Source organism: Branchiostoma belcheri, unplaced genomic scaffold (genome assembly GCF_001625305.1).
Source record: "Branchiostoma belcheri isolate BF01 breed outbred unplaced genomic scaffold, Haploidv18h27 scaffold199, whole genome shotgun sequence".
Taxonomy (NCBI): Eukaryota; Metazoa; Chordata; class Leptocardii; order Amphioxiformes; family Branchiostomatidae; genus Branchiostoma; species Branchiostoma belcheri.
Genome location: NW_017803479.1, coordinates 185,943 through 208,863, shown reverse-complemented (window position 1 = coordinate 208,863; position 22,921 = coordinate 185,943). Strand labels below are relative to the sequence as shown.

Genomic DNA, 22,921 nt, shown 5'->3' with positions numbered 1-22,921 from the left:
CACTATCGCCTGTTTTGAATAGCTTTTAATAGGTTTGCCCCTCCCCGGGGTGAGGTTGGGTTTGGTGGGAAAAAAAATCAGTGCAAAAGAGAACCCCCCCCCCAAAAAGCCTAAAAACACACTAAAAATACCCCCAAAACCCAAACCTCTGCTTGGAGAGTACCATTTAACCTCATGGAGAGGGGTTGGCAGAACTGCTTATTAGTACCTCCCTGGTGTCATAAGCCCCATAGGTTACAGGTCTCCCATGCACCATACCCATGCTTTCTGACTTTTCTAATGTCCAGCACATCTATAGAGGATTTTACTACCTTACATGAAGTAGGTAAGTGCTGACCAATACGCTGTTATTTTTGATTGCCATATCAATTACTGTGGTTCAAGCAGGCACTCTAAATGTTTTTTAAAAAGCAATGAGTAAAATGTATAATTCGTCAACTGCAACGGTTAACATTATTTGGCGAAGGTATGAGATCGTGGAGCTCTTGTTAATTTTCTTTTTTTTTTTCAACAGGTTGTCCAATAGCAGGCTACGTTGGTTTTGACGGAATTTGCTACAAGAGCTTCACGGAGGAGAAGACGCGCGATGAAGCTAGACAGGCTTGTGCAGCAGACGGAGGGGTTTTAGCCATGCCGAGGGACAGTGCCACCAATACTTTTCTCGCTAATCTAGCAGTTGTAGTTTGGGGTCGCTGGTTTGGGCTGACTGACGTCAACAATGGCGGCCAGTGGGTATTTGAGGACGGCCAGAACCTGACATCATCCGGCTATTCCAACTGGCTCCCCGGGGAACCACGACCCGACTACGGTAAAGGTGGCTGTGTGGGATTTTGGGAGGACGGATCCTTCTGGGATGAGAAAGACTGCAGCAACCTCAGAGGATTTATCTGCCAGCTGCAACTGCAAGGTATGCACCCTTGGCCTCTCTATAATCTTAATGTCTAATGGGCTAATAGTAATAGTAACCTGTCCTTCAGGTTGCATCAGCGCGTTGCGGAGGGTGGTGTGGCCATTGTTGGCCTGTTGGAAAGACCCTGCCCCTCTCCCATTCACAATGTGACATCAGCAGCCAAAACAGTAAGTAAGGCACTGTAAATGTAAATGTTATCGGCAAGCTTTGATTGTATCCAATGCAATTTCAGTGTGGCAAAACAAACATATTCTGGATGACTACATCTGGGTTATATTGACATGTACTGCTATTTCTTTGCAGCTTTTCGCCATCGTTTTATACAAGTCATGAATCGTGTGTGTAAGATGTACGTTTGTTTCTTTTTTTTTTGTATCACCAATAAATGTAAGAAACAGCCTACGATATGGAATTTTTTCATCAGCGACAAGGCATTTTTCTAACAGATATCAGCTTGTTATAGGATATGTTTCATTCAACCTCCCACATTAAAGAATGGTCAAACAAGAGACTTTGACAATCCCGTTTTACAGCTATGTATCTGTATCTGTATAGTCGGCATAACCGCATTTTGGCGTAACACACCAGCTACAAAATCACTTTTAACGCCTTCAATGTATGCTTATACCGGTCTTCTCTTTGTGATGATATGACACACTTATTATTTAAAGTTTCCAGAAGATCTCTTAATGGACGTGCTATCCGGTTGTACAACAACAGACCAACACTTGATACACAGTAATTACTTTGTATATATGTAATGCTAAGTGTGTTCGCTTTGCTTTTATGGATCGATTTAGGTTGTAATTGAGATGCTGTTTTTTTAAAGATATTCTGCGTGTAACGTTACTTGTAATGTAAAATTTCGTAATATGTACATTGATTCATGTATTATGTAACTAGGACGTAATTCGGGCAATTTTTGCCCGCGAGGTCCTTTGGACTTTTAGTAAACTTGTAAATGCCTTAACGACAAGGAGATTTTCAAGAACGTATACTTTCGCTAAGTGATGTTTAACCCTAAACAGTACACCTGGGGTCCGCGCGGACCCCAGCACTATATATTCTGTAATATCTTTTTTGTTTCTAAAGATTTTTTTCTGAAATTTTAGGTTATTGTCACCCACAAAGTTGTCTCTCAATACAGTGCAGAAAACTCCGTTTCTACCATTTATAAAAAAAATTATATCTGATTTTCTTTTGGGGTCCGCGCGGACCCCAGCCGGCTTTCGATCATAATGGATACACTGGCGTTCTTATACATTACCTTATTTCCGTTTTTATATGATTTTATGCACTCATCGTATGTCTACCAAGTTTTCAGAGAATGGTGTAGTAATAGAATTAAATTTTGATAACTTTGGTGTAATTATGACGTCATATGACGTCAGAGCTAATAATAGAGTCCGCCATATTGGATTTTGACCAATGACGTCATTAAATTAGCATATTCTATGCATATTAAATGATTTAACATACATTTATTTATGTAAGATGTTATTAATGTTGGAAAAGAAGTGTAATTTAATATAAAACTCAGAAAATTTTTATGTTTAAACCAAAATTACTTCTATTTTCAAAAAAACTGCCTGCTAGAAACCCGTTGCCATGGCAACACAAAAAAACATCAACTTACTAGTATTCAACTAATATGAACTTTTTTCCAGAGACATTTTAGGAAAGGTCTCCAAATTTGATACTTCTAGCGCAACCCGTTTAGCCGCTATCTGAGATCAAAGTTGGGCCTCAAAAGCCCCTTCAGTCTGAAATGGGTTTAAAAATCGGGTATTTCTTCTTGTCTTCTTTTCTTCGCCAAAAAATAGAAAAAGTTCAAAATGTATGATTTTTGTATGTAATGTGGACACAGAGGTTCCCACATCAGTTGGCAAAACAATGGAGCTGGTAGCATGTTGATAATTTCTAAAAATTAGCAAAAAACTGTTCTGGGGTCCGCGCGGACCCCAGGTGTACAGATTAATCAGTCCGGGAAGGTGTACTGTTGAGGGTTAACTTTACAACTGACGAATGATGTTCCTTATTAATAATGCAAATGTAGTCCCAATTTGCATGAAATCAGTTGATCATATTTTCAGATGACCTCTTATCTTATCAGTAAAGCCTATTCTAAAGTTTTCTTAATTATCATCGGTATATCAAGTCATGATTATTATCCATTACGACAGATTACTGTATAGAGGAGTCTGTTGACACCGAAGCCGGACAGGTGACTTTTTCACGTACAGACGGCGGAAGTTTCAACTACTCTGCTGAACGCTGTAACTCGTCCGAAGGAAATGGTACGAAAATTTAACCTCCAAATTTTGACATTTTTTTTTACCATCAAACGGGTAGGACTTTGATTTTGGGACTATGACTCTGTTTTGACTTTTTAATGTATACTGTATGTACTGAAAACAGCTATCGTAAGCTGAATGTACATATGGATAAATAAATGACCCTATTTATAAAACCTTTAATAAATGTTTACGTGGGTTTACGTGTGTCTCTGTTTTGTGACTGGTAAACAGGGTGGATTTGGACCAAAATCATGTGATGGAAATTGGCACTTATGAAATAGAGCAGAATCCTGTTAATTTCATTTTTGCGTTTCAAAGTCAGAGAAATAGTTTCAAGGGTACACCATCTCATAATTGTTCTGAGCAAAGATAATAACTACATACGCATGAAAACGACGTTTTGTCTGTTTGTATAACCTCTACATGTGAACATAACAGCTTTGTACGTTGATTAAGTAGAAAGTTTGAAAGAGTGACATGTTTGATCCAGTAAGGACACCGTGATTCTCCTTGAACACGCCAAAATACAAATCTTCTACATAACGTTCTGTCAGCCAGGGGGGACGTTTTTTAATTGAAGATAGTTATTTGTTTCCACCAGATCAGAGTGCGGAAATTAATGTTAAAAGCTGGGAGGAAACGTTGAAACCTGCTTGAGATTCGAACTCAGTACTTTAGGCTTCAAGAAATTTATAGACCACCATGCATTATACACTCCATATTGTTCCCAACAGAGAAGCCCCTGGCTACTCGTTTCTGCCGGATCATACCGGATTCAACTGCAGTGTGGGACCAGCCTGTCGTCCTCAGGTGTGATACTGACTTACACAATCTGTCTCAGGTACGTATCAAAGTGTCCCACCTAAGTGTTCACACCAAACTGTCCCACGTGTTTACACCAAACTTTCCCAGGTAAGTGTTCACACCAAACTGTCCCAAGTAAGTGTTTACACCAAACTGTCTCAGGTACGTGTCCACACCAAACTGTCCCAGGTACGTGTCCACACCAAACTGTCCCGGGTAAGTGTTTACGCCAAACTGTCCCAGGTAAGTGTTCACACCAAACTGTCCCAAGTAAGTGTTCACACCAAAGTGTCCCAAGTAAATGTTTGCACCAATCTGCCCAGGCAAGTGTTTACACCAAACTGTCCCAGGTAAGTGTTTGGACCAAACTGTCCCAGGTACGTGTTTACACCAAACTGTTCCAGGTAAGTGTTTACACCAAACTGTCTCAGGTACGTGTTTACACCAAACTGTCTCAGGTACGTATTTACACCAAACCGTCTCAGGTAAGTATTTACACCAAACTGTCTCAGGTACGTATTTACACCAAACTGTCTCAGGTACGTATTCACACCAAACTGTTTCAGGTACGTATTTACACCAAATGTCTCAGGTACGTATTTACACCAAACTGTCTCAGGTACGTATTTACACCAAACTGTCCCAGGCACGTATTTACACCAAACTGTCTCAGGTACGTATTTACACCAAACTACCTCAGGTACGTATTATACCAAACTGTCTCAGGTACGTATTTACACCAAACTGTCTCAGGTACGTATTTACACCAAACTGTCTCAGGTACGTGTTTACACCAAACTGTCTCAGGTACGTCTTTACACCAAACTGTCTCAGGTACGTGTTTACACCAAACTGTCTCAAGTACGTATTTACACAAAACCGTCTCAGGTACGTGTTTACATCAAAGTGTCCCACGTGTTTACACCAAACTGTCTCATGTACGTGTTTACACCAAACTGTCTCAGGTACGTATTTACACCAAACTGTCTCAGGTACGTGTTTACAACAAAGTGTCCCACGTGTTTACACCAAACTGTCTCAGGTACGTGTTTACACCAAACTGTCTCAGGTACGTGTTTACACCAAACTGTCTCATGAACGTATTTACACCAAACTGTCTCATGTACGTGTTTACACCAAACTGTCTCAGGTACGTATGTACACCAAACTGTCTCAGGTACGTGTTTACATCAAAGTGTCCCACGTGTTTACACCAAACTGTCTCAGGTATGTGTTAACACAAAACTGTCCCGCGTTAGTGTTTATACCAAACTGTCCCAGGTACGTGTTTACACCAAACTGCCCCAGGTTTTTGGACCAGACTGTCCCAGGTGTTTACGCCAAACTGTCCCACCAAACTGTCCCAAGTAATTGTATACATAGCACCGTCCCAGGTAAGTGTTCCCACTAAACTGTCCTATCTGTTTACACCGAACTGTGTCAGGCACGCATTTACACCAAACTGTCCCAGGTACACCTACGTACTAAAATGATATCTTAAAAGGGTATCTAGCAATTAGGATAATATTTGGGATGGTTTAATTTGCTCCTTCAAGCACTTTCTCTTACTGCAGCGGACGTTTTGTATTTTGCAGATTGTAGTGAACAACATAACAGCTCTGTCTGTGGCAACTGAACTTCAGGTCATCACAACGCAGGCCGAAACGCTCTCGTCTGGTGATGTTAGCACCATTACAGACATATTACAGAAAATAGTCAACGCCAGCGCCACTGAGCAGGTCAGATTTTACTTTACAATTTCCTATTTTTACCACTTGCTATCCTCTATGACCTTGTTTTAAATCAGGTCTTTTTACAACCATTATTTAATCAACATCAACATCTATTGCATGCTGGGTTTTGCAATAGACTGTATAATATTTCTATTCTCCAGATCGGAGAATCCATTCTGACAATTGCAGATAACTTCATGAAGGTCAACGAAACTGTACTTCTAGATAGCCATCAAACAGATAGAGCCCCAACAAGGTAACGTCACAAAGTTCTCAAAGATACCTTATTTTACTAATGTATGTGCATCGATATTGTATGCCTGCCTGCCTGCCTTCGGCAGATATTGTATGCGTTTTGGATAATTAAACTAATATAAGACAACATTACAACTTTTAACACATTGAATATATCTGTATTGACAAAAGAGAAATTACTACGTTGAACGTGCTGTGTTGTATTGACAAAGAGAAAATTACTACGTTGAACGTGCTGTGTTGTATTGACAAAATAGAAAATTACTACGTTGAACGTGCTGTGTTGTGTTGACAAAAGAGAAATTACTACGTTGAACGTGCTGTGTTGTGTTGACAAAATAGAAATTACTACGTTGAACGTGCTGTGTTGTATTGACAAAATAGAAATTACTACGTTGAACGTGCTGTGTTGTATTGACAAAGAGAAAATTACTACGTTGAACGTGCTGTGTTGTATTGACAAAAGAGAAAATAACTACGTTTTACTCGTTACAGCCAAGTAGAATACAGACAATATTTTACCTTATGCAGAGTTCTTCAAGCATTGGAGATGTTTGCAGACAGAGTGGATCTGAGTACAGACAGGTTCACCTCCAAGCGACAGGACGTGGCACTGCAGGCAGCTGGCGTCAGTGTGCAGGAATTTGATCAGGGCCAAGGTCAGGATGAGAGTCAATCGGAGATTTTATGTGTGGAATAGGCTACAATTCAACAACTCAAAAGGAAACATTTATATTTTATTTTAACATTTATTTACCACATTTCTTGAACTGTTGTCATGACAGGTGAATATCACATACCTGAGACCAGACTGTAAGGTTTTAATTACTCACATAGTAATATTTAAAAAAATAACTACTCTTTTTAGAAAGTATGAAAGTATGGTGGGATCTTTAATATGCTGAAGGTGTGGCCAACTTTAAACACGGAAGAAAACGGTCAAATTTGCCTCCGATTTAAATGAAATTCGTTTCGATTCGTGAAGAAAGGTACCCTGAGCCGATCCTGATCAGCTGGTGTTCGGGCACCTTAGAAATAGATTTGGGGAAACGTGAATATGTGACATGGGCTCAAGCATGCATCAAAACATTCGAAAAGGTTCCGTTGGTTCAGGCGACTAAGCAACATGAAAGGGATGCCTGTAGGCGCATGCTTTATTGCATACTTAAAACTATGGGATTTAATACAGAGGGCTGATATTGTTCTAAAACTCATTGTTTTACCCCAGGACTTGCCTTGTTTCTGAACGAAAACAGTTCTAACAGCCTGAGTGAAGGCCGGCTGTTCAGCTTTACCAAGGAGGATGAAAGAGAGGGATTTTTACAGACTGCTGACATTGATGTCTCCATCAGTCTGCCTGCCAACCTCTCGAACGTACTACCTTTAGACAACACAACAGGTATTTGATATCTTAATTTGTTGAGATTTACCGCATATGTGTAAGGATTGGCGTAACAAATCAGCAGCTATGAAAGTAGGCTCACTGCTCCGAGCCAGAAACTACCTAACTCCTGCAAGTATTTTGTATCTGTACAAATCCACCATCCGTCCTTGCATGGAGTATTGCTCGCATCTCTGGGCTGGTGCCCCAAAAGATTGCCTACATATTTTAGACCGCATTCAAAGGAGAATCTGTGTTGCCATCGGCCATTCTCTGGCCGCAAAGCTGGATTCCCTCTCAGACGCAATATCACATCCCTATCCCTTTTCTACAGATACTTTCACGGTCGGTGTTCAGGAGAACTTGCACTTCTTGTTCCGCCGCTCAGAACTTTTCAGCGTGCCACTAGGTTCTCTTCGAGTTCTCATCAATACACCGTTAACATACCTGTCTCCAAGTCATTTTACAACAACAGCTACTTTCCCCGGACTGCAAAATTATGGAACTCCCTTCCAAACAGTTGCTTTCCGTCCGATTACAATCCACAAAGCTTCAAAACAAAGGTCCACCGCCATCTCCTGACATAACTACATTATACTGACTTAAGTACCTCTAGCTCTATGCCTAGAAGTGGCCAAAAATGATTGGCCTTGCATTGAGCGACACCGTTAAAAAACAAGTCACTTTCACCCTTCAAGATGTCAAGCCCGAGATGAAATGAGGCTAATGTTTAGTTCACAGCCCAGATGCTAGCATTAATTGCGAGCGAGGAACCTACAAAATACGTCGTAGTCATCTATGTCGTATTACCTCAAAATACGCGGATGGCTAAAACTACCTCATATTTTCCTAAAAATACGCGGATGGCTAACTACGCCGTATTTGAAATACTTGTATGTACGTCGATGGCTAAACTACGTCGTAAAAATACGTCGTAAATGCGTCGTAAATCCGCGGATGGCGGATGTTGTGAAACCTTTAGCGTACTCAAAGTGTGGCTCTCGGAAACACGGTTTTGACAATGCATTATCACTCCATATATACCTCTGGGTGGTTCATTAACCCTTTTTTTACAAAAGGTAGATAGACGAAAAGCTTTCAAACAAGCCATGAACTGCGTTTCGTAGATGGCTTGTATTACCTGCACATACACTAGATGACTAGCTAAAATGAAAGTAATAAAGCACATTTAAACTGTAACATGAAATTTCCAACACACAAATGTTCGACCGTACAACGATCTTTATTTAGGAATGGACAATGTAGAAATTACAGTGAAAAGTCGATTCAAAATGACTTCTAACAAGTGAACACAGATGAACTTTCGAAGTAAATGGAACATTATCTTGGTTAAACTGAAACCTACATATATACCACGGCGGTCTGTCACTACGGCATTCTTTCCCATTGCTATGCGCGTTCGAAAAGGTATCGGGTTACAAGACGCTATTTTGGCCTGTTTTGGACTACCCGTAAAATATTTAAAAATACACAAATAATATTTAGGGGTAAATTTCGTCAAATTAGAATGAAATTATCGTCTTACTATCCTTTAAATGTTAGCTTGTTATGTTAAATCAATGATTTTTTAAAATTTCGCTCAGAAAGACAATTATTTTCGGGTTTCCGAGCACAAGTCATATCACGTTTTTAGGCAAACATCGTTCAAACCTGGCTACGTATATTACCCCAGATCCCCGATTTTTATATTTTTAGCAGACTAGGAATAAGACAAAAAATCGTGTTTTAGGGATTTTTTAATTTCTGATTTTAAGTCTAGTTTTTCACGGTCGACATATTGGTGAAAAAATGGCATTTTTTGACATTTTTCTCACTGAATTACCCATAATTCAAAATTGAGGCCATTTTTAAAAAATCCCTAAAACACGATTTTCGGGACAACCGTTACGGTCATTTTGATCCGTAAATGGGGTATGTTAGACTCTCCATGTTTCCAGGTTTGAACGAGGTTTGGAGACATGTCATATCGCCAGAAAGTGTGCATTGTGTTATTCATACTAGCGTAAAGAATCATTACAGTATTCAAGGTCACTCAAGGACACGACAGTAGCTTCGCTACATGTTACATGTCCACCAAAAATAATAGCGGACATGTACTGTCCAGGAAACTGTTTGTATCTATAGAAAAGTGTTGTTTTTTATCTGTTGCAATGCACGGAGGTAGAAAGGCTTGTTTTGCCGCTTTATAGTAAATGGCCGCAGGTGACCCCGAAATAGAACGCGGGTTCGAGTCGAATTCCCCAGATCGAACACGATCGAACACAGTTCGGGTTCTATGACATGTGGGAACTTTGCAGCCCAGATTTTACCACCGTGTACATTGTATTTTAATTAGGTTGGTAGAACATAGGCAATCAGGATTTTATTATGCACACCAGAAATTATTCCTAACTTCAGCTACACCCTTCTTTCCCTACCCAGAAGTCCGAGTGAGCTACATTTTGTACAACGACGACAGCTTGTTTGTTCAGCCTTCCCAGGATGCCGAGCGAACCCGCATCATTAGCGGTAGAATTGCAGGGATGCAGGTGAAGAACCTACCAGAGCCAGTTGTCATCACCTTTGCACCCACAAAGGTATTGTACACGGTGTTCTATTTTTACACTATGGCTATGGGATATATGAAAAGTATACAGAACGCATTTCGATGTTCACGGCGGTCGGTTGCTAGGCTAAAAGTCGCATTACTAGGGAGGTATCGGGTTACAGAACGTGTTCGAACGTGGCCGCGCGGGAGTCCCAGGCCGGCCCGGGGGCAACGGGTAAAATTTGAAAATAAACAAAAGTAATTGGAGAGTAAATACTCGTCAAAATAAAATGTAATAAGTGATTTTGTTTACCTCAAATGTTATCCTTGCACTGCCTTTGCTCCACTTTGTGTACATTTGCTTCCAAATGAGATCAATTTCGGATTTCAAAAAGGGTTCACGAGAACCAAACAACTGATTTTAAGAGGCCCCGAAAATTAAAAATAAGGTTAGATTTTTGGATTTTTAGAAATATTACTGTAAATTTAAACTTTCTGTCTTAGGATTTTTTTTTTATTTTTTAACTAAAACTCGACTTACAGTCAAAAGAAGAGCTAAAAAAGCAGGGTTTTAACTTTAAATACCGATAATTCATAATCGCGGCCATATTTCAAAAATCCCTAAGACAGAAATCTGCGGAAATCGTTCCTCTTCCATACAAGCCCTCAATGAGGTAATTTGAACGATTTTTGGGAGTGGTTAAAATACCATGCTTGCACGCATGCTGTGCCACTTGGATATGGGGACCTGGATTTTATAACAGCGTCAACAAGAATTCTGACCTTCAAGGTCACCCACGATGACGGCAGTAGCTTCGTTACATGTTACATATCCACAATAAAATCACGGCATAGATGTAATGTTTTGAAAACGGTTCATATTTGTGGAAAGGTGGATTTTTCCTGTTCCGTGGTTCCCAAGTAAAAAAAGGGCTTGAAGTAGCCGGTTGTAGCGGCTTTACTGTAAATGACCGCGGGTAACCCCAGATCGAACGCCCGCTCTATTCGAATGACGTCATATCGAACAAGATTCGCGGGTTCGGGGGATTCGATCTCCATAGTAGCAGAGTGGGACTTTTGGGCCCAAATCTGACCATCGTGGTTAAAAAGCACACAAGTCTTTTACTTCAAACCATCAGCTGATGCGTAGTAGGTTAACAGCACGTGGGAAGGCGGAAGAGTGACAAACAGAAAGTCAAAGATCTCGGGATCTGGGCGGGAGTCAAGGATTGCATACTTATCCAAAGTCTGAAGATATTTACAGATACAGCTTCAGTAATTACTAGATTATGTATACCTGTGATGTGTATGTATACGGGCACATAGAGTACATTTTATGGATGATTCCAAATCTAATGCGATGGGGTGAAAAAAAATCATTATTTAATATTTTTCTTTTTTTTTCCATTCATTGGGAAAATCACACATCAAAGGATGAAATACATCACTGTATCAAAGTAAAAGACAAACATTGAATCAGAGCATTGTCTTGTCTCCTTTAATTTTATCTGCCATTACATTCCGGCATGGCAACAGACATCTTTGCCTATTTTTGGCATGTTAACCATTATCAGAGGTCAACAAAATTTCTTTCCAAAATCAGGTGACAATTAATGCGCGCGCTGTTGACATTCATAAAAGCTACTTACTTATGAATACAAAAATGTAGGTATGTGAAATTAGTAGATAGTATATTTAATGAAAAGTATGAAAATTGAGTATGCGAAAACCTATTTGAATGAATAAAACCTACATTTTCTTATATTATTTTTTAACATTTCGGCGCATTTTAATTTCCTTTTTTTTTAATTTCCTTCTTTTTAATTTTTTTAATTTTCTTTTTTAAATTTATTTTATTTCCTATTTCTATTTTTATTTTTTATTTTATTTTATTTTCTTTTTAATTTTCTTTTTTGTGGTGCACGTGGCGGGGTTTGCACATAGCGAGTTCGATCCCCGGAGAGGAGCTTTTTTTTAATTTTCTTTATAACAGTCGCTGTTTTGCTTTTAACACTCAAAAACTAATTGTTCAAGTCCCGACGTATGAGTTTTTTAAATTTTCTTTTTAACATCCGCTGTTTTGCTTTTTTTATCAGATGTGTTTTCTTCTTTCAGTGGTCTCGTACCAATTTCATCAACTTGGGTAATATTATTATTTCAACAACTTCTACACCTCAATAACGGCAGTAAAACCTTCGTCAGCCGAAATGTCAGCTTTTTTTTAAAAGCACTTGTTTTATTTTCAGGAAGTTTCTGATGAAGAAGGTTAAGTGGTGAGATGTGTGTTCTGGGACTTTGAGGCTGAAGCAGGACAAGGGGCGTGGTCATCAGATGGGTGTATGAGTCAGGGCAAGGCCAACGGACGGTACACGTGTACCTGTGACCACCTCACCAACTTCGCTGTGCTCTTCGTAAGTCAGGCTATTTCTATATTCACAATACGCACGTATCAAAATACCCTTACGGTTACGTCCTTTGAAGGCTAGACATTCAGGTATAAAATTTACAAAGATATTGTTACTCAAGCAACTGAATAGGTTTTGGAAATTGTGAAACGTTTCAGGTAGCATCCACTACTTTTCTTACTTTTCAGCAGCAATAACGTCTAATTTTTTTGTTTCTTGTGATCTGTCTAAATTATTGCCTTCATATACATAATTTACACCTCAATTTATCGTCAATCCAATTTAAACGTCAATTCATACCTTTTACTATAGATAAACACATGTTAAACCGGAGATTCCGCTTATCCTTGCCGAAAATCAGTGATATGTGTGATAATATTTTTTCCGCAATCTTCGAAGACGGAGACATTGAAATTGGGCTATGTGGGCCGTCAGGCAACAAAATTGCATATTTGCGGCAGACTAAAAGCAATATCTCCATTATATATTAAATATAGATCTTAGGACACAGGCCGTCATAAGTTTCAGGTTTAAAACTGTTTTTTTTTTGTGTGTGTGTGGTGTTTGGGTCTTTTACTCTTTTAATTGTTAGGTACTTTTGGAATCATGGGCTCAGGATCCGGTGCGTTAAACTGTTCAACAGCAGTAATCTCCCAAGGCCAGTAGGTGTTTATTTGTGGAGGGGCTTCACTTCTCAATGTCTCGTCGCAGGAAGGAAGGGGCGTCCTCTTCAGGAGACCTGGATTGCTGCCATTTGCGATCTCCCATGGCCAGTAGGTGTTTGGTACAGTGGGTATCGGACGCTCCAAAGGCAATGGGTTAGAATGTGCTTTTAATGGCACTTCCCACGGCCTGTAGGTGTTTGTTTGCATTTGGTTTGATGTGACTTCATTTTGCTGTGTCTCATTGCATGTACTGCGGAGCAAAGGGAGGGACGCATGCCGTCGTAGTGTGATTGGACCCCTTTCAATCTTCCATGGCCAGTAGTTTAACAGTGCTCCAGATGGGCAGTAGGTAGTTTGAGGTATGTCGAAGGACGTTCGCCTTGGTGTGGTGCTGTCATCTTTACTCTGGAGCTCCTTTGTCCTGTTTAGAAGTTCGGGAAGGGATGCTGATCGCCGTGAGTTACGCCAGTAGCCTTCACCCTCGACGATTTGCCATGGCCAGTTGGTATTTGGTTGTGAGGTCTGTAAAGCTGCATCATTTAGTTGAACGTTCTGATGAAGTTGTCCCTGCGTCGATTGTGAACTAGAAGCTGGCGGTTTTGCATGAGCTGGCATGCCTTGTCTGTTTGGAGCATCCTCTGCCTTTCCGTATATCTTTACTCGGTGGGATTTGGATCTTCCATACACACCTTTATTTTGGATAGTGGTCTTCTTGAGATGGAGTGAACTTCTGCCCAGGCTGACATGGAAACAACCCTTGTCTCTTGGCTTTCCGTAGAACGTCACACGATGGGATCTCAGTCTGTCATGCCGAGTCTTACGTGAATTTGGGTGAATTTGGTTGTCGAGGTAAATGCTGCCTAGGCCCTGCCCATTCCCCGTAACTACAGGAATCGTCAAATCAACGGCAACTGCATAGTATGGCAACGGCGCATCTTCGCCATCTTCGGCGCTGTCTGGAATGTTGCAATACGTCTGTTCGGTGGTGGGTAGAGCAGCAGGCAGCGACTGACAGGAGACTTCGTCTTCCAACCGTGTGCGAGTTATGGTAGGAATCTTCATAAAGGAGGCCGATCTGGTCACTTCAGACATACCGCCATCTGGGATTTCCCAGTACGTGTGAAGTGCATGGTCAGTATCGTCTGGGATCTCAGAGTAGTTGGGTTCGATTGAACTAAGGTTTGTAGGCAGCGATCTGCAAGATGTTAGTTGGCGGTGTGGAACGCCGCCGTGTTGCTGCGAAATGGCGGGGAGGGAAGAAGACCTTGCCCGCCCAGGTTTCGCACGCGGTACGATGCGGAACCGGTCCTCCTTATTTTTGAAGATTACGAACTTCTTTAGCATCGCAGTGGCGAGTGCTAGACATAGACCTAGTAACGGCACCAGCGGAGAGGCAGCATAGATGGAAATGTCCTGGTGGGTCGGTCTGCTTAAGACAGTACAGGCTTGCCTAGTGAAAGCCGGTGACGTAGTGGTCTGATGATGTGACGTCTGCACTAGCTGAGTCTGGTTCTTCGGCACAGGTGTCTTCTGGCCGGAATCTGGATATGTTTTGTTGTACCTTATTTCGTTTTCTTCAGATACATTGAGCACCATGCGACTCGTTTTTCCATTGGCCAGTACAAAGCAGGTTATGTTTCTAACGTTTGTTTGACTGAACGTATTCAGGTTTCCGTCAGTGGCTGAGTTACTTGTACTGGTGCTCTGCGTCGTTCTATCCAAAGTAAAGGTAAGGGCTTTGGTTTCGTTTCCTTCCAATATGGAAGTGAATCGTATGCGCAAACCACCATTTAAAACCACAATCAATCCACTGTTATGTTCCCATCCCTGTCTACACCTGGCAGTGTCATCGTTGGGTGTATATTGGTCGGAATATCCAGTCTTCAACAAGACAAGAATGTTTGCATGGCTGTTGATTGTTGTCAAGAGGTTGTTCGGCATGCCGCATGAGGTGTTTTGCATTGGAACACTCCTGGGGTCATAATATGCGTATTCGTTATATTTCCACGTCAAAGTCTGTTCGTGGTTTAACGGGTCATGGGTGAAACAGAGAAGGTACCTGGAGACCCTAAGTGACACGTCCTGTCTCCTGATGTGAGGCGACTCACGATCAGTTTTGTGATTGTGGACAAGAAGGCTCCACGCCCTCTCATGCACCACCGTGCTACGAACAAAGCCCAACCTTCCACCGACAACGCGAAGAATGGAAGGAACGCTTTTTGTCCCCCAAAAAGTGTCCCCGTCCAAAAACTGAAAGTTCCCACTTAGAGCCAAATCGTCGAGGTCATTTAGGTGCTGGAATGCACCCGGAGGAATGCTGTTTGATTCCAATCGGAGCTCCGCCAGGTTCTGAAGCGTACAGAACCAGTCCGGGTCTACTGTCTGCAGATTGTTATTCTGCAGATTTAAGATCTGAAGCAAACTCAGGTTCATAAAAGAACCAGTTTCCACACTTACAATTCTGTTATTGGACAAGCTCAGCGTGTGGAGACTTTTCAAACCAGAGAACGACTTTTGCCTGATACACGTGATTTTGTTGAAGTCTAGTATCAACATCAATAGGTTAGAAGACTTGGCCAGGACATTCTCTTCAATATTTGTGATTTCGCATTTCACCAGGGCAATGGTCGTGGTACACTCAAGGCAAAGGCCCTCCAGTGTTTGTTCCGATAGGAGTTCGACTGGATACCACGCTACTGCAACCACAGTTGCGTACCTGCCAATGCAAGGTATTACCTGAGGTGCAGCTACTGTTCCATCTACATGTATACCTTTGCACACGGTCCATTTATTGAGGGTTACTAGCCTCGTCAAATCCCCTTCAAGATTAGGTCGGATGTGCTCAGCTAAAGGTATAGGCAGGATTATTCTTCCACAATACTGGGGGCAGAAGCCGACAAAAGCCGTACAAGCTGAAACCCAAACCAGGACGATTAACAAGGCACCGCTTGCTTTCCGAAAGACGCATTGTTTCCCGAACGCCATTTGATGCTACATGTATGCTTCTTTTCTAGAACCTATGTGGCATCGCGTGGCGCCATGGTCAGACTGTTCGGCTCGGAACCAAGACGTCCTAAGTTCAATCTCCTGACATCTCCGGTATTGCGCTCTTGGGCCTTTCAGCTAATCGTTGATACTGCACACAATAACTCCATGTCATAAGGACACCAAACGGAGTTGGTGTCGCCTATGTGCCAAGACCTGGGCATTTGCCTCTAAGAACCGTGATTTTTTTAAATACTATTTCAAAGTCTTCACACTGACCTTGCCTGTTGTTCCTCCGTGACACCGGAGGTTCAACCTGTAGTGTAAAGATACCGTATTTCCGTTATATCATCGTTATTTCCCTCCACATTTACAGGCAAAGAAACAACTCTTTCAACTCTTTCCCACAATTTTTTTTAGCAAATTGACAACAAAATTTTCTACATGTACTTACCTTATTTTATCACGTTTTTCGTCTTATTTGCGCTCGCTCGTCTGTGTCCGCTATCCTGCTCATGTACTGGCTGTCATAGATTACACCTCTCTCTGGAGAAGATCGTTTTCCTATAACTATAGTTCTTACTCAAATAACTACTTCCCAACCGACCCTCTCTTATATATATCCCTATGTTGTTGGTTTTTTTTTTCTAATTCTATAGAACCCTGTCCTAATCGGGCACAGAAAGACTTACTTAGACTTAGGGGCTCCCGCGTGTTGTGACGCATGAGGCAGTCAAAGTAGCCCAGCTGTCTCTGTCGGCAGCCAGCCTCATGGCTTCCTTCCAGCTCTTGTTGACTGCTTGGCGGTCCCTCTCGACTGTCTGTTGCCAGTTTATCTATGGACGTCCCCTCCTTCTCCGTCGTTCTTGACACCACTGTAGAACCTGGTTGGCGAGTCTGACAGGCGGGAGTCTGACAGTCTGTCCTAACCAGCTAAAACGGCGTTTACTTATGATGGAGGGCACTGGTTGCAGATTGGCTTGGAGTTTTATAAGGGAAAAGTCGCTCCATCTAATGCCTAGCACAAAAAGCATTTACATTTTTTAATCTCCTGGGATTTTGCGGACAAATTAATTACATGGTAGAAGAAAGACTGATAAGAAATAATGCCTGTAAAGTATAAAATATAATTGCAACAAAATTATTTTGATTGAAAAAGTTGGGTAGACAAATGAAATCAGAAATGTAACTAGGTTATCACACACCTTTAAACGATGCTTTTAAATTGATTTGTCTACTCGGGGCCCTATTTTCCAAACTGTCCTATAATTTTACAGACGAATCTATTACTTGGAAAATGAAAAATGCAGAGGAATATATAACATAATGCTTATAACAAGATAGCCATGGGGTCCGGGTGCTAGTGTCACGGAAATACAAACCTATAGTGGGCATCGCTGAAAGAAAGACGAAAAATGTACCAACTGTGCATGGTGTACGAAGTTACTAACAACCTAGCGTTCCAACTAGTAAGTATCCCCCCCAGAAAAGAACAAGAAATATTCAAGCCTTCAAATACTATTATCAACGAAGCATTGGGTGTTCATTTTTTTTAACTATCGTAGAGTGGTACTAGTTGCCACCAGTTGAGACATTATCACTAGATACATGAACAATTCCTGTAGTTACATGTGCAAATTTAGGGTGTAACAGATTGTTTGGTGTGATATAGCTAACCGCCTACAAATCTGATACACCGGAGGGCGGTTATACTGGCTGTAAAGATAACATATGATTACAACAGAAGGGGTTTGATGAAATGTCTTGGTAGACAGATGAGATCTAAATGAGAATGTAACTAGGTCACCACAGCAACATCAGGCGATACCTTGATTGGTCTACTCGAGCCCCTATTACGCTATATTGATTTGTCTAGACACTTTCATTTTTCCTTGCCTGTCCGTATTTTGTATATAACTGTCCCGGTAGTTCCAGGACAAGCTGGTAGGGGGACACCCTCACGCCACATACTGCCAGCCTCAGGAGTTTCTAATATTTAAATGGAACCTGGCGCTACTACAAGAATATACCTCAAACTTTAAAGCTAACTGTGGTACTGTAGGTACCCGATTGGAGGCCCATTATGACTTGACCATCGACTTTGCATCTCTAACCATCCAGAAAATACCATCCCTAGCTTATCTGGTTATGTTGTCGAACATACAGACACGGGCCGCTGCATAAAGCGGCAGGCCAGGTAAACCATTTTCGAACTTGACCTTCCTATCTACAACCACTTCATACCTACCAAATATCTTAAAGATCCATTTGCAGCTTCTCGAGAAAGGTCCTCGAGTTATGCTGTTGTTAATACATACATGAATACAGACAAAGACCACAGAAACTCCTCCATGAGAAAACGAAAAAAAAAGGCTCATTTAGGAAGGTAATTCATATGTTTTAATTTTGGAATGCTTTTTAATCTCACAGGATGTGCATGGTTCAGGGTTTGGAGACCACGAAAGACCACTACAAACCATCACTTATGTGGGCAGTATAGTGTCCATTATTGCCCTGGTCCTCACCCTACTATCTTTCACCATTACAGGGTAGGTACTTACTAGTAGGCTGTGTTTACAATTTCAGCTCTGAAAAAGAGCTCCAGTAGGGATTTCATTGGTAGATTTGACAAGCTCATATGTTCCAGCAAATACAGTCTAACAATGTAAAACTAAAATGCATTAAAGCCAGGGCTGTCACCACATGTATTCTTGCATTTACTTGTGGGGAAGATACAAATATTTCACCCGACCAACCTTCGATGAATTTGCTTTGAATTATTTTGTAGGTCTTTTGGGGCTTGTTATACACTACAACTCCTAAATCTTAGCTCTTCGAATGACCGAGAATATATTTGAGAATATATACCAGGAAGTAGGTCGGCAAGGACCTGACCCCCCCCCCCCCCTGCGACTCTACGAGAAGGTAACGTTACATATTGTGGATTGTATAAAATTGTGCCATATTTATTTTTTCCATTCCAGGAAGCAAAGACAAAGTGCCCGTAGTCCTCATGCCAGGAACCAGCGCCTGGTCCTGATCAACCTCTGCGTGGCTTTGTTGGCCATTCTAATCACCTTTTTAGCAGGCATCGACCGAACGGCATCTCCCATTGTTTGCACTGCTGTAGCAGCTTTGTTACACTACTTCCTATTGGCTGCGCTGATGTGGATGGTAGTTGAGGCTGTAATGATCTTTCTGGCCACCGTGATGGTTTTTGGCCACTATGTGTCTGAGAGTTTTGTCTACAAGGCTGCAGTTGTAGCTTGGGGTAAGCAGACCATTTTAATACCAAACTGCCGTTAACAACGCATTTTATGCAAATTAAAGATTGTCTAAGTGCGTTTTTAAATTTTAAAGCAGCTGCAAACAACAACTTAAAAATGATTAATCTCCAGCAGAAATAGTTGGGTTTAAAGTTTTGCACAATATAATTATCATTATTGCATGACAAAACCCAATCCCTCAACACAATGCATATTTTTTTTATTATTAATTCCTGTCAATCAAATGAAACCCAATCTCCACCCGCTCATTTCGGAACCCTAACATACAAACCTAGCATCGATTAGTACCACAAAAAACATACTTCTGTCCTTAAAGTAATAGATCCTAGAACATGGGAGATAATATGTATTTCACCAAGTGAGCAGAATGTGACTTTTTTTCTGTTTCAGGCTTTCCGCTTTTTGCCATGATGTCGACTGTCGGGCCATCTAGTCTCTACGAATACAAGAACAGCGACTAGTAAGTAAAATGACTGTTACATTTAAAGATGCCATCCAAAGGTAATGAAACCACATTTATATTCCGAATAGATGCCCAATAAGGTACATTTTTATAAATATCTCAGTAAACTAATTTGTCATTCATCAAATTTGGAAACTTCCCTTGATGATAATTTTATAAGGAATTGGATGAATTGCTGACATTCGGTCACTTTAAAACTTAATTCAAGGCCTAAAAAATAGAGTCTCTTATAAAAGTATTTCAAGCTACTACATGAACAGGTTTTCGGTATTTTCTTGCCATGTTGACCATTACGTAAGGGCAAATTTCATTTTTAAGTGCTTCGAGAATAAAAATTCATGAGGACGTCATCCATCCAATTTACGTGCTGCTAATATTCTTTCTCTGTGGAGATTGCAACAAGACAATACAATGCGGGATCCACTGAATGTGCACTTGGCCGGGGCTAGGTGATTATGTTACCACATATTTCATACACGCATTATAACAAAGGGAAGCACATCGTAAATACAATCAAATAACGATCAACAACAACATGCTAAGTTAAAAGTTCCCATCTGTTGACAGCTGTTGGCTGGCTCATCTCCCCATGACGTATGCCTTTCTGCTTCCTGCTGGTCTCATACTGATGTTCAACATGACAGTCTTCTCCATCGTCATGTACAAGCTGGCCAAGAGGGAGAAGGTGCAGAAAACGTTAACAGGTAAAAAAAATCATGTTTTGCAGAAGTTTAAACTTCAATTTCCAACAGAACTAATTGGACTCACCGAAGTTTTCGACCGTACAACTCCAGTCTTTGTTAAGTGGATTATGTCTGTGAAACCCTAGTCTCTGTTAAAGGGATGGTTGTACTGCCCTGTTGTCATGCCATGATCCCTCATCGGAGACGGGGGCGCCACAGACTTTCTGCAACCTATGATCCACTGCTCACGGAGTCACGTGTGTTATCTGCGTGACGTCATAGAAGCGGTGGATTTCTCATTCCTTGACAAAGGCTGGAGTACATTCGAAACTTTGGGTGAGTCCAATTTGTTGTGTTGGAAATTTGCTTGATAATGATTTCTACTAACGCAGATGAACTTTCAAGATAGGATTTTATGTTATGATGTTATTCATACGGCACTCCGTATTGTCATACATGTAACTTTTATCACCATGGACATGAGAAAAATATGCAATAAATATTGTTTTAATTATCGTAATATATATTTTGAGCCTGTCAGGAGCGGGAGTAGCGCTGCAGGTAGACCCGCTAGTTCCCCACACCCAAGGTATCACTACCCAGGGTCATTGCAGCATCCGTTGCAATCATTAATAGTTTAGCACTAGAACCTAATATCCTATGCAAGGACATTTGAACTTTTTTTAAATGCACCTTTAAACAAACCTTAACATCATGAAATGACCACAATCTAAATCTAACGCTTCTTTGACGTCACGTCATGCAGATGACGCACGTGACTCGGTAAGCAGTGGATAAAAGTTTTTAGAAAGTCTGTAGCACCCCTGGTCTTTGCGGAGGGTTGTACAGTCGAAATGTGTCCTGTACCTTATGTTGGAACTTGATTCAAAATGTACCAAGAAAGATGACCTTCAAAAGAATACAGATATGGGTTTAGCCTTGAGGTTCATCTGTGTTGGTACAAGTCATTATGAAATAAAAACTCAACTCTGCCTGCCATTAAATAGAACTTACTCCTCTTGCAAGGTTGAACAAGGTTGAAGGAGTCAGCCGAAAATGTGGGGTAAGTCCCATTTCGATCCAGTACTGGCAGGTAATGTTTAGTCCTTAACAGATATGGGTTGTTACTTATATAAGAACAACATGTTGTTGATGCACAGGTACCAAGAGGGAAGACGTAGACAACCAATGGATACTCGGTCAGCTTCGTCGGGCCTTCAGCATCATGTCTCTGTTTGGTCTCACATGGGTGTTCGGCTTCTTTGTCATCAGCGGTGGTCAACCTGCTTTCGCCTACCTGTTCTGCATCTTCAACACTCTCCAGGGTCTCTTTGTCTTTATCTTCCACTGCGTCTTGAGGGAGGATATGAGAAAGTGGCTCAAGAAATTCGACTTCAAAGGAAAGAAGAAGAATACGTGTGTTGTCGATGAGAACAAGTCATCTTCTGCACCAGCTGAGCTAATGCAGTTTAAACCTTTACAACCTGGCAACAGTCCGGATGGGTCATTCGAAGAAGTTACTGAATGATACACTAGAATTGTTACTAAAGAAACTGAATGAATTACTTGAATAACGAATCCTGTGTATCTCTTCAATTGGGTGTCTAACCTAGTTTGACGTTATTGAGATTAGTTCGCAATTCAGACATTGTCTTGGGTTGAAAAAATCCCTTTCTTCAGATTAAAAGAATGAATGGAAAATTCAACAGTTTTAAATTGATTGCTATAAAATCTTGAAATGTGGATAGGTTGTATCCACATCTCAAGAGCTAACTTGTACTAAAGCACATTTCATATTTTTAGTATCACTGCTTGTATAAGCATCCAGGCGGTAGATAAAGTGATTGGATGCCATGAGTTGTGCTAAAGAAAAGCTAACACCTGATATTGGGCACTTCTGACTCTGCAACTTGTGTTTTAGGCCATGTTGTGTTTAAGGTGTTTTAGGCCATGTTGATTTGATTACTGTAAGTCTCTTTATATTCGCGGGGCCTAAAGTTCGCGGTTTCGGGAAAATAGACAATCTGCGGTATTTTTAGATTCGCGATTTCTCCATGGCTATTTTTCAAAGAAAAATTTGTAAAGTGTATATCTCAAATAATAAAAGTTCGTGTTCCGGCATTTATCTCCTAAAACGCGGCGCAAAAATTTGTTTCGTGCACCGCGCGAGACTGCCGGCGGTAGCTGACGATCGATCTGACGCACGTGTAAACAATTTTCTTTGTTCGGAAATAAGCGCTAAAATGCTATTTTCCACGACTACACATCGATACTCTAGTGAAGAAATGCATAATCGAAAGAATATATATATATTACTAAGCAAATTTATGCCGTCTTCGGTGAGATTTTGAACCCGGAAGTATGCAAAGGTCGCCTTCGGTTTTGTAGGCCCACGGTGAGCGTTTCCGAGTATCCAGCAAAGCAAGAAGAAGAAAAAAACGCCCGCAAAGCAGGGCGCAAAAGATAACCAACTAACATTTCCCAGGTACCAGCCGTTATATTTTT

The 22,921-nt window shown here is 41.0% G+C and overlaps 2 protein-coding genes across 3 annotated transcripts; both read left to right on the top strand.

The window, feature by feature from the left end:
• Positions 1 to 174: 174 nt before the first annotated feature.
• On the top strand, positions 175 to 6,699 carry LOC109468301. Its single transcript, XM_019766554.1, has 8 exons — positions 175 to 184; positions 515 to 907; positions 3,094 to 3,207; positions 3,942 to 4,048; positions 4,201 to 4,254; positions 5,607 to 5,750; positions 5,906 to 6,000; positions 6,531 to 6,699. Exons 1-8 carry the CDS (start codon positions 175 to 177, stop codon positions 6,697 to 6,699), a joined length of 1,086 nt encoding a protein of 361 aa, XP_019622113.1.
• Positions 6,535 to 22,164, top strand: LOC109468317 (adhesion G protein-coupled receptor L3-like). Of its 2 annotated transcripts, none has more exons than XM_019766565.1 (9): positions 6,535 to 6,658; positions 7,228 to 7,398; positions 9,823 to 9,977; positions 12,175 to 12,339; positions 18,414 to 18,532; positions 18,968 to 19,254; positions 19,661 to 19,730; positions 20,301 to 20,437; positions 21,577 to 22,164. In XM_019766565.1, the coding sequence occupies exons 4-9, from the start codon at positions 12,268 to 12,270 to the stop codon at positions 21,942 to 21,944; spliced, it is 1,053 nt and encodes a 350-aa protein (XP_019622124.1). In that variant the 5' UTR covers positions 6,535 to 6,658; positions 7,228 to 7,398; positions 9,823 to 9,977; positions 12,175 to 12,267; the 3' UTR covers positions 21,945 to 22,164. The 2 variants fall into 2 exon arrangements, with proteins under 2 accessions (XP_019622124.1, XP_019622126.1); XM_019766567.1 differs by having other exon boundaries at positions 20,378 to 20,437; positions 21,577 to 21,946.
• The last annotated feature ends 757 nt before the right edge of the window (positions 22,165 to 22,921 follow it).